Here is a 12005-nt window from a genome sequence, read left to right as displayed (position 1 = left end):
AAGACAAGATCTCTAGTGATAGTCCCAGAACTCTGTACTAGCCCTTATTTCAAAAATGTCATTGATTTCAATGGAACTGAAGGATTTTAAGGTACAAATGTCCCCCAACTTTAAGTTCAATAGTCTGAAAAAAAAAATGACTTCAAGGATCTTGCCAGTCTAGGGCTACACCAAAATCAACAAATAAACTATAATGAGGACAGTCATTTTCTAAATATCATCTGCAACAAATGGGGCTCCTAGATGGCTGAGTCAGTTAAGCATCTGACTCTTGATTTTGGCTCGGGTCAGGATCTCACAGTCATAAGATGGAGCCCAAAGCTGGCTCTGTTCTGGGCCAGGAGCCTGCTTAAGATTCTCTCTCCCTCTGCCCCTCCCCCACTCTTGCAGGCACATGCACAGGCAGTCTCTCTTCTCTCCTCTAAAAAAAAAGAGAGAGAGGAGCGCCTGGGTGGCGCAGTCGGTTAAGCGTCCGACTTCAGCCAGGTCACGATCTCACGGTCCATGAGTTCGAGCCCCGCATCGGGCTCTGGGCTGATGGCTCAGAGCCTGGAGCCTGTTTCCGATTCTGTGTCTCCCTCTCTCTCTGCCCCTTCCCTGTTCATGCTCTGTCTCTCTCTGTCCCAAAAATAAATAAACGTTGAAAAAAAAAATTTAAAAAAAGAGAGAGAGAGAGAGAGAGAAAAGAAAAAAAAAATCATCTGCAAAAAGACAGTGGGATAAAACCTGAACTAGCAGCCATTCCCACTGAAATGACTGAAAATTAAGTATAAGGAAACAAGAAGATAAAGAGTGTTTTATGACTACAAATTAATAATACAAGTCACCTCTGTTGTGCAGGTTTGGAAGGAGGGAAGTCTTTACCCTTTTACATTACACTGGAATAATCTTTTTAGCAATAAAAAATTTCTTTTGAAAAACTTTGGGAATATCTGGCTATTAGTCGTGGATGGTAACTCTTATTTCTGGTGGCATTTCTCCTATGGATTCTGAAAGCAGCACTTCAGTCGTGATGAAATCTACAAATAAAAAGAGCCACCAAAAACAAATTCTCTGCTCCAAGATTATTAATGTAAAAGATATAAAGATTAGGTGATATTTTAAATAACTGAAACAATGTTAAACCTTTCCAAGCATTTTCAAATATTAGATCAATGGTGATTTTATAATATTATGTTAAATGAAAAATGGACACAATAATGTAGAAATTCTCATTGCAACTGTGCAGCTATATGTACATTGATAGACCAGAAAAGAATATCAAAGAATAGAAATAATTTGTATTAAAGTTACCAAATGTTTAAAAAATAGTAACATCAACTGAATACTGAGCATTTACTACTTAGAAGACACTGGGCTAAGTGGTTAGCTTATTTAATTTACATAGCTACACTATGAAAAAGATTATCAGCATTGCCATTTGACACTTAACTGAATATCTGGGCAATCTCGTGGGCAACTGGACCAAGTTTTCCTCAATCAAGAAGTCAAACACGTGGCTATATACCTAGTTTTTTCTAAATGCAAATCTAAGGTCCTATTCACTACCAACTCCTGGTACTAGGGAATCAGCTATTAGGAATTTCACAAATAACTCTTTAAAAATCAAAACTGGAATTTTAATGCTGTGCGGTTGCCAGTTGGCATAAATTCCTAATCGAAATCAGAATATCCTACAATACCTGCTGTAGTAGATTTTCCAACTCCACCTTTTCCAGAAGCCACAACTATAACTTGCTTTACACCTTGTATTGGTTTCTGCTTTGGAAGTCCTCGGGACAGGATTTGTGATCTTCTTTGTTTTAGGGTCTCACTGTCACCGCCAGATAACTTAAAAAAAATAAAAATTAAAAAAAGTTTTAAAATGAGCCATCTCCATTATCACGCTGTTAAAGTACAAATTCGGAGTTTGTAAGAGGGGTTTCTTTTCTGGGCTAATTCTAATTTCCATTAGTTCGGTTTTTCGTCCTACCTATTGATATTGATCACAAAGGTAAAAATATACTGTTCAAGTTGAAATTTACCTGCCAGGATATGCAGACGTAAAAAACGGAAAGTAAATAAACTGCCTCTGTGCAGAGTTAAGCTTTCTTCTCCTTAAACTATTTTCTAAATAAACCAACACAGAAAACAGTGTACAAGCCACACATCCATGTTTTAGGAATCTGTTGCATATCCCGCCTCGCCTCGGCCGGTTCTACTGGGGCCTGCTTATAAAGTGGGGACGTTCAGCCAACTGAGATCTCAGTCTGTCACCGAGTCAGTGGGGGCCCCGTTAAGGTCTGAGGAGGGTCGTCGGCAAGAGGCTATGCCAGGGCACCTGCGGCCCTGCCGCCCTAGCATCTCCGTCCCTCCCGCTTCCCCATGTCCTGCAGCATCACGGACCTGGCGCCGACAAACCAACACTTGGCTTCGCCCAAGCGGGACACTGGTCCCACCGCCACCCCGAAGCGACACCCCACCAAACAAGAGCAAACGCTGCCAAGACCCCATAGCGCAGAACGCTGCTTTAAGCGCAGCCCGGAAACCGTCGCGGCCGGCGTGGAGTGATGACGTCACGTAGTAACGCTCGGCTTCCTCCTCCTAGCGACTAGCCGCCTTTGAATTTCTTCAGCCCGAGAACGCAGCTTGTTAATACGAACATTTCGTAGCCAGGTACAAACATTTCACAGCAAATGTTTGTGAATGTCTTCACAGACCTCATCTATTTGGTCCTCACAGAAATTCTCGAGTAGGTAGATAGGAGACTCTTTACTAGCAGTAGCCTCTCTTCAGGGGTAAGAAACCAGACTGAGACCTGACCCGACTGAAAAGAGGTAGGAAATGGTAAAACTTGAAAATGACTCCAGGTTTTCTCACTGCGCAGACTATGGTAACTTAAACATTGCCACTGTTAACTTTACCTTTCTTCCCCCTGCGTGATATACAGTAACAGTCTGTGTTCATGTTTCCTGCTGTGTTGCTGACAATTCCTTTAAACAGAAGTGTGGTGCTTTGCTGGGCTTGGAAAAGTTTAGCTAAATCAGAAAGCAGGTCTAATGAAGTAAGTTTTGCTCAAGAAGGAAGTGAGACAAGGCTTGAGGGAGAAGGTGGGATTTATTTTGGTATGAGGAATGAAGAATTCTTACATCCAAAACTGATGGGAACTAAGGAAATGGCCGTAAGTGAGAAAGCCGATACAAAAACCCAGACCCAGCAAAAGGATCCTTTAGGGTGTAGGTTGGTTTACTCTCATGATATTTTCTAAAGTTAATTTTAATGTCTTTTTTTTTTTTTGCTTCTTATCTGTAGAGAATTTGTTGTATGATCATTCAGTTTATTTTTTTCTAATTTGACCTTTAATTTTTTTCTTTTTTTAAATTTACATCCAAATTAGTTAGCATATAGTGCAACAATGAATTCAGGAGTAGATTCCTTGGTGCCCCTTACCCATTTAGCCCATCCCCCCTCCCACAACCCCTCCAGCAACCCTCTGTTTGTTCTCCATATTTATGAGTCTTTTCTGTTTTGTTCCCTCCCTGTTTTTATATTATTTTTGTTTCCCTTCCCTTATATTCATCTGTTTTGGCTCTTAAAGTCCTCATATGAGTGAAGTCGTATGATATTTGTCTTTCTCTGACTAATTTCACTTAGCATAATACCCTTCAGTTCCATCCACGAAGTTGCAAATGGCAAGATTTCATTCTTTTTGATTGCCGAGTAATACTCCATTGTATATATATACCCCATCTTCTTTATCCATTCATCCATCGATGGACATTTGGGCTCTTTCCATACTTTGGCTATTGTTGATAGTGCTGCTATAAACATTTGGGTGCACACATCCCTTTGAAACCACACACCTGTATCCCATGGATAAATACCTAGTAGTGCAATTGCTGGGTCTAGGGTAGTTCTATTTTTAGTTTTTTGAGGAACCTCCATACTGTTCTGCAGAGTGGCTGCACCAGCTTACATTCCCATATTCTTTATCTTTAATACGAGTGTCACACAGCAATCTCAAAGAATTATTGTAAGGATTAGGTAAGATATTACCAACAAAATACATTTAATTAAATAAACTCTGAAAATAAATCAGTTCCTTGCTTCTTCTCCCTCAATCTCACATTTTTGCTCCATTTGGCTTATCACTTTCTTATTTTGTGATATGTTTTCTCAGTTGATATTTATCCATTTTTATCTGTTCAGCTTTTATAACTTGTAAACAAAGTGACTAATTTCTTCTTTGTGCACAGAGGAGCAGAAAAAGCCAATGCCAAGAGAGAAGAATAAAGCAGACCATAAGAGATCATGTGTGCACAGAGGGAAGGGAGAATAATTGCACTGATTCATAATAGCTTTCCAGTACCTGGTTCTAGTCCATAATGAGGTTCAGCCACACATCCTATTCATAGATCCATGAGATATACTTACAGCCATCCAATAAATTCTCTTTCTGCCTTGGCCTACTTTGGGTGTGTTTCTGTGTACTTATAACTATGGTAACATGTATATTTGTAATTTTTATCAAGACCCCCCTGCAATTCCTTGTACCTCATATAGCCCTTCCCCATTTTGATAAACTATGTGCCATCATTTTATGAGACATAAACATGTTAGAGAAAAGAGATTGTTTCTTTGCTTTTTGAATTTTGAAAATTGAGACCTCTAAGGAGAATGGAGACAGCTCTGGCAAAGGCAGTACATTTGGCAGAATTACATGGTATAAACACATGGTTTCTCACCTATATAAATTAGAATTACATTTGGCTGCAAGTAGCAGAAAACTCTACTTGTCTTAAATAAGTAGGGATATATTAGTCTCATATGAAAAGTTCACAGATAGTCTCTTCAGGTCTGATGTAGTGACTCCACTATGTTATAATGACCCAAATTCATTCTTTTTGTTCCATCATCATGTTACCCTTATTTTGTCCCCTCACAGTCACAAGATGGTAGCTGCACTTCCGGGCATCAAGGATATGTTCCGCACAGGAAAAGAGGGAAATGAAAAGATAAAAAGCTTTTTCTAGTGAGTCTTTGTTTTTTTGTTTTGTTTTTAATTTGGGAAGAGAAGTCACATACACACGAGACTGCGTAGAACATGACCACACGTAAAAGCAAGAGAAGCTGAGAAATGAAGCGTTTACATATCTTTAACCTACAGAGTAGAGGGCAGTAATGGAGAAAATGATTGGAAATGGATATTGAATAAACCAACTCAATATCTGTCTTAGAAAGACTATATAAAAATTTCTGGGATTATGGGGAATCAAGATAGAAAAAAAGTGAGAACTTAAAACATTCACAAGTTCTTAAGCCCGATATTCGTGGTTGGATAACCCAAGAACATTCCCTCAACCCCCAATTCCTTTGCCACATTGAACTATAGAAGTTAGACATCCAAATACTTTCCTAGTCTCACTTGCTAATTCTAGACATAGTTCTGGGCATGTATGGCATACTTCTGGACAATGTGATGTAAGGGAAATTTTCTGCCTTCTGAGAAAGCTTTTGCTTTTCTGATAAGATAGATCATAATTGGGGGAGCCTGGGTGGCTCAGTCGGTTAAGCATCCAACTCTTGATTTTGACTCAGGTCATGATCTCATGGCTCCTGAGTTCGAGCCTCGTGTCAGGCTCTGTGCTGACAACAAGGAGCCTCCTTGGGATTTTCTGTCTCCCTCTCTCTCTGACACTCCCCTACTCGCATTCTCCCTATCAAAATAAATAAGTAAATATTGGACTTACTTTTTAAAAAATAGAACATAATTGGTGCTACTGCTTTTTCCCAACTTGACCACTGACATGACACCTGGAGTGTGGTAGTCATCTTGTATACATAAGAAGCATAATGGTGACAGATACAATGACAAAAGCCAACAGCTAAGGTAACTAAGTAGAAATATGTCAGAAGATGAATTCTTAGCTATATAGTTAAGCTGCTATGCCAGTCCTGACATGCATCTCTAGTCATCTTGTTGTGTGAGATAATTGCTTTAACTACGGTTGGTTAGGATTTTTGTTATTTGAAGTTAGAATAATCAGTGGCTATTATAGCTCCTAAGACAGAACCTGATATATATACTCTGACTACCTCTCTCCTGTTGAATCCCAGTAGGGAAGGGGAGCATAAGAACCTGAAATCAGTTTAAGGGATGTGAGAACAGTAGAATCAATGCCCCCATTACCAGTTAGAACTAGATCAGGCTCACAGAATAAGAACAGTTGAATGTTGTGTGAAGGCAGACAGTCTGAGAGAACTTCATAGGGTTTGCCTTCTACAAGCAGCCACAGGAGGTGCTGAGGGAAAGCTGATCTTTAAGAGATCTTAAGGTCAAGAATAAGGGAAGACTTGGTAACAATCTGCTTGGTTAAGTATGTGGTATCTCAGTTGATGCTGGTATAAATAGATAAAAATCTTGAGGATTAAATTCACGTCACCATGTGGACATCTGGACACTACATAGGCACAATCCTGGTGTCTACCACTCAAAGAGAAATTTATAAATAAATATTGTTCAAAAAAAGAGGGTTCTTTTGAATGTGTACTATAAATAGGGTAAGACTTCATATTATTTTCTAGAAAGCATGTATTTATATCTGCTAGATTTTACACACACACACCCCCGCCCAAATAAAAGATCCTCAGGTGACCATGGACTCACTGAACGTTCAGATTCCCACACAGAGGCAGTCAGCTTCATCCCCTGTCTGAAAGCCACACTATCAGCTGAGAACATGCTTCATTCCTTTGCTCAACTCACTAAGGAAGAAGAGGGTGTTATGGACAGTTTCCTGTCTCTGTTGATAATACCAACTAAAGCTTAGAAACTAGTGCCTTCTTTTAAGATTATTGTCCCCAGCTGAACCTTTTATCCTGCCCAAAGTGTTCACTGAAAGGAAAACCTCACCCCATCAATGGACATGTAAATGACAACCCTATTAATTGATCCTACTTTGTCCCACAGCGTGATTTGCTTCCAAATCTCTATACTTATGATGAAACATGAAACTGTCTCTTACCTACATCTAACACAAATTTTCACACTGAAATATAAAGTATTTCTGCTTATGTAAATAGCTTCTCAATGAGTCGGTCTCTCTGTAGGAAACCTGGCCTAGGAAGTTTTCCCAGATATCAAAGACTTTGCTAGCCTTTCAGTACCTTAGCTCACATAAACTAAGGTGTTGTCAAAGAAACTCTCCACTCTTATTTTTTAAAATTGCATAAAGCAAATGTATGTATACTCTTAGCATGGATAGGCTTCTGAGAATAGAGCTCCAAATGCCTAAAAATCCACCTCTAGAATGAGACAGGATGGGTTTCTAAATGCCAATATTCAAAGCTGAAAAAATCATGGGTGATTTGACATTTGAATTTCTGATTTATGAGATTGAACTGAATCCTTGGACAAAGGTCACAGTGCTCAAGTTATAGCTGAATATATTCTCTGTTTACTGTTTAAAGCTTCAAAGAAGATCCTATCCTGAAATAGAAGCTACACAATCAGAATTTAGAAAAAGTATTGTCACACAGGCAAATACTTGCTATACCCAGGGCATTAGTATTCCCATGCGTTTGCTTTTTTATTTCATTTTCTCCAAGTACCAAACCTGTGTTCATTCAGCCAAGTCCTTCCTACCCTTCAAGTCTATCCTAAAGATTAGAAGACTTAAGTCTCTACAAGACTTTGACAAAAACTTGCTTCATTCTGTATTCAGAAGAGAATTTTCCTGTGCACTTTAGAGAACATACCAAGGACAATGACAAAGCAGAGCCCCATCAAGATACGAAACCTTCACGTCAGCTAATGTGAAATTCTATTTTCTTCAGGGAAAAGGAGATAATATAGATTTTTGTCTGTGGTACACTGCTGCCAAAGTGTGAGGATGTCCTCTATAATCATGTGGCTTACATAATATCTTAGTCTACTTGATGTTCTGATAACCAAATCTTGTCGATTCATTTATTAACCTTTTCTACTTAGGGTTTATTAACCATATATACAGATATTATACATGATATGTTATAAATATTGCAGGCACGAAATTTGTTCAGTCCATTTATAAAAGTGAAGTACTCCTGCCAAATCACTCTAATTTCTCAAAATACATCTACATTCTGATTTAGAGCAATAACATGGAAATACCATCATCAAGAGTCATAATATCAATTTGATCCAGGACACACTGGCAAACTTCAAAATATGAAGTTTCTCTGTCTTCGGCCTTCCACACAGCTCTTAAGCTGCTTGAAATGCTCCAATTCATACCAACCAACCTTACAGGCAGTATTTGGGTCCATTTTCTGCTGCATCTTAAATAAAATAGGATTGGGGCGCCTGGGTGGCGCAGTCGGTTAAGCGTCCGACTTCAGCCAGGTCAGGATCTCGCGGTCCGTGAGTTCGAGCCCCGCGTCGGGCTCTGGGCTGATGGCTCAGAGCCTGGAGCCTGTTTCTGATTCTGTGTCTCCCTCTCTCTCTGCCCCTCCCCCGTTCATGCTCTGTCTCTCTCTGTCCCAAAAAAATAAATAAACGTTAAAAAAAAAAAAATAGGATTTCCCTAACCACCCACGATTCAGGCTAATGAACTTACCTTAAATCCTATTAGAGGCCATCTAGGAACCATAATTCAACAATCTAAACACTATTGAAGTGATGATCACTAATCTCTTCCATCTCAGGCTTTTCCAATCTTTGCTAGTCTTTAAAACACAGATACAAATGTTTTTGCATAGAAAACATTCATTTGGGGCATAATTATTCTAAGTAGTTTAAAAACTGGTATTTTGAGTTGATTAGGAATACAAAGAGTTCTTTTGATTTTTGGATGAAGTTCTATCAATTACTCCAAGTCAAAGACTTTATTATATTAATGCCACATTGAATCTATTTTGCGAATTTCTAGTCATGTGCAAGAATTATGGTTTTATTTATCCAAATCTATTTATGTGGGGGAATATGCTAGCAATGTACTGTTGAGAATGCCATTTTTAATAGATACCAGTTACCACTATAACAAAATCAATACCATTTGCTGATGCAGTACACTGTTTGCTGATGAAATGTATATATAATTATATATTTCTCTAATGTTTTTCTGAAGTGCAACTATTTGCCGCTTTTCAAGGGTCTGATATAGGGCTCTCATATCATAGGTGAAAGCACTAAACAAAGAGCACAGTAGTTGAAGAAGAAATAATGTGCTTAGTAGTTTACCCTCACTATTTCATGATGCTGTATAGCTCACCAGAAATTCTATTAAGCCATTCCCACCAATTCCTTCTGGATTATAGAGAAAATTGAGAATGATCTCTTAACAGGCATCTCTCTCTTTGTAACTTATGTCATATGTCACATTAATCTTTTTCTTCCAACAGACTCTAAGATGGTCCAAGATGATCTTTGTCTCTTGGTGTTCACACCCTTTTATAATCTCCTTCCCTTAAGTGTGACCAGGCCCTGTAAATTAGTTCTAACCAACAAAATATAACAACAGGGATAGAACATCACTTCTGTGATTACAATACATAAAATTGTAACTTCTGGCTTTCTAGGAGACCTCCTGGCTGGCTCTGGCAAAGCAAGCTGCCATGTTATGAACTGCGTATTGACAAGGCCGTGTGGCAAGGAAGAGCTGACAGCCAGTGAAGAACTGATGCCCTCAGTCCAACAGCCTGCAAAGAACTGAATTTTGCCAATAGCCACATGAGATTGGAAGTGGATCCTTCCCAGTTGAATTTTCAAATGAGAACGCAGCCCTGGATGATCTCTCGATTGCAGCTTTGTGAGAGATCATAAAGCAAAGGACTCAGTTAATTTGTACCCAGATTCCTGAGCCATAGAAACTATGAGATAATAAATGTGTGTTGTTTAAGCTGCCAAGTTTATGGTAATTGTTATGCAGCAATAGATAACTAATACTCAGTAATCCAGATTTTAGTAATAATATAGTGAAAGTATAATTTCTCATGGGCAATTTTTTTAAATTATTGAGATATAATTGGCATATAATGGCAATTCTTTTTTGCCAAATAAAAATATACATATTTTGTTGAGAAATTAATCCTTTGTGTATTTTGAACCTATGTTGAGAGTTTTATTATTGAGGATTAATAATTACTTGTTATATTAATTACCAAACCTCATAGTCTTTTAATATGAGATACACAGAATAGACACATGGAGGCAGTAAATTGAAGAGTGTCTTTGTCTCACAAATCAAGTTCCATTTTTCTTAGTAACAATCAAACTAGATTCCTAGTAAAAGAAAAATTAGTGTTACAGTTCTACTCTTTTCCTCTTCTCTAGATGATCAAATAGTCTCTCTTCAGTTAGGTAAGAAATTAGAACTGCAACTTCCTTCTTGATCTACATTAGCATTCTTAAATAATTGCACTAGTCTAGATATAAGCATAAAGAAATATAAAGAATATAATCTGGATACAAATATAAAGAAAGCAATTTTTTGTGGGAATGCAAGCTGGTGCAGCCACTCTGGAGAACAGTATGGAGGTTCCTCAAAAAACTAAAAATAGAACTACCCTATGACCCAGCAATTGCATTACTAGGTATTTATCCATGGGATACAGGTGTGTGGTTTCGAAGGGACACGCGCACCCAAATGTTTATAGCAGCACTATCAACAATAGCCAAAGTACGGAAAGAGCCCAAATGTCCATCGATGGATGAATGGATAAAGAAGATGTGATATATATATATTTATATACAATGGAGTATTACTCGGCAATCAAAAAATGAAATCTTGCCATTTGCAACTACATGGATGGAACTGAAGGGTATTATGCTAAGTGAAATTAGAGAAAGACAAATATATGACTTTACTCATATGAGGACTTTAAGAGACAAAACAGATGAACATAAGGGAAGGGAAACAAAAATAATATAAAAACAGGGAGGGGGACAAAGCATAAGAGACTCATAAATATGGAGAACAAACAGAGGGTTGCTGGAGGGGTTGTGGGAGGAGGAATGGGCTAAATGGGTAAGGGGCACTAAGGAATCTATTCCTGAAATCATTGTTGCACTATATGCTAACTAATATGGATATAAATTTTTAAAAATAAATTTTTTTAATGAAAAAATAAAATCACCATGTAAAACACACAAATAAATAAATAAATAAAAAGCAATTCTTTTGTGCTTAACACATAAATAAAAAGTAATACAAGCAAGAATTTTCCAGTGATCTCTGAAAAACAGCTCACTGCAAAGTTGTAAATCAGCCCTGTTAATGAAAGTTGACTCAGTACATGTGAACCATTCAGTTACTCATGTTATACATATATCATATAGTTATCTACACCCCAAGAAAAATATAATAATGTCTATTAGAGTCTTTGTATACAAGCCAGGTTAATACTGCAGAGAATTCTGCAGAATTTATCCCTAAAAATATCTTCATAGATCTCCATTGAGCCATATCACTACAATTATTATTATTTATTGACTCTTATATCCAAAAGATTTTCAAAGCATTTTCACACATATTATCCTGTTCAGGTTTCACGACTGCCTTGAGATTGGCAGAGAAGTTATTATTAGTCCCATTTCTTTTTTTTGTTTGTTTGTTTTTTGTTTTTTGTTTTTTGTTTTATTTATATATGAAATTTATTGTCAAATTGGTTTCCATACAACACCCAGTGCTCATCCCAAAAGGTGCCCTCCTCAATACCCATCACCCACCCTCTCTTCCCTCCCACCCCCCATCAACCCTTAGTTTGTTCTCAGTTCTCAACAGTCTCTTATGCTTTGGCTCTCTCCCACTCTAACCTCTTTTTTTTTTTTTTTTTTTTTTTCCTTCCCCTCCCCCGTGGGTTCCTGTTAAGTTTCTCAGGATCCACATAAGAGTGAAACCATATGGTATCTGTCTTTCTCTGTATGGCTTATTTCACTTAGCATCACACTCTCCAGTTCCATCCACGTTGCTACAAAAGGCCATATTTCATTCTTTCTCATTGCCACGTAGTATTCCATTGTGTATATAAACCACAATTTCTTTATC

General features: G+C 37.9%; 1 protein-coding gene and 1 long non-coding RNA gene across 2 annotated transcripts in view; one reads left to right on the top strand and one right to left on the bottom strand.

Annotated features, from left to right (window-relative positions):
* Positions 1-2546, bottom strand: part of NUBPL (NUBP iron-sulfur cluster assembly factor, mitochondrial) — a 235261-nt gene extending 232715 nt beyond the window's left edge. Inside the window, exons 1-2 of the mRNA XM_040476886.1 lie at positions 2386-2546; positions 1683-1830 (exon numbers count right to left, since the gene is read on the bottom strand). Of these exons, the coding sequence (XP_040332820.1) occupies positions 1683-1830; positions 2386-2493 (256 nt within the window). The 5' untranslated portion in view covers positions 2494-2546. The remainder of the gene's footprint in view (positions 1-1682; positions 1831-2385) is intronic.
* Positions 2547-2578: 32 nt separating this feature from the next.
* On the top strand, positions 2579-9865 carry LOC121031625 (uncharacterized). Its single transcript, XR_005790808.1, has 2 exons — positions 2579-2816; positions 9538-9865. It is a non-coding gene; the product is annotated as an uncharacterized LOC121031625 (long non-coding RNA).
* Positions 9866-12005: the final 2140 nt, after the last annotated feature.

This window comes from Herpailurus yagouaroundi, unplaced genomic scaffold, assembly GCF_014898765.1.
Source record: "Herpailurus yagouaroundi ecotype Mexico unplaced genomic scaffold, PumYag 141, whole genome shotgun sequence".
Taxonomy (NCBI): domain Eukaryota; kingdom Metazoa; phylum Chordata; class Mammalia; order Carnivora; family Felidae; genus Herpailurus; species Herpailurus yagouaroundi.
The sequence above is the reverse complement of the archived record's forward strand: the minus strand, read 5'-3'. Positions and strand labels throughout refer to the sequence as shown.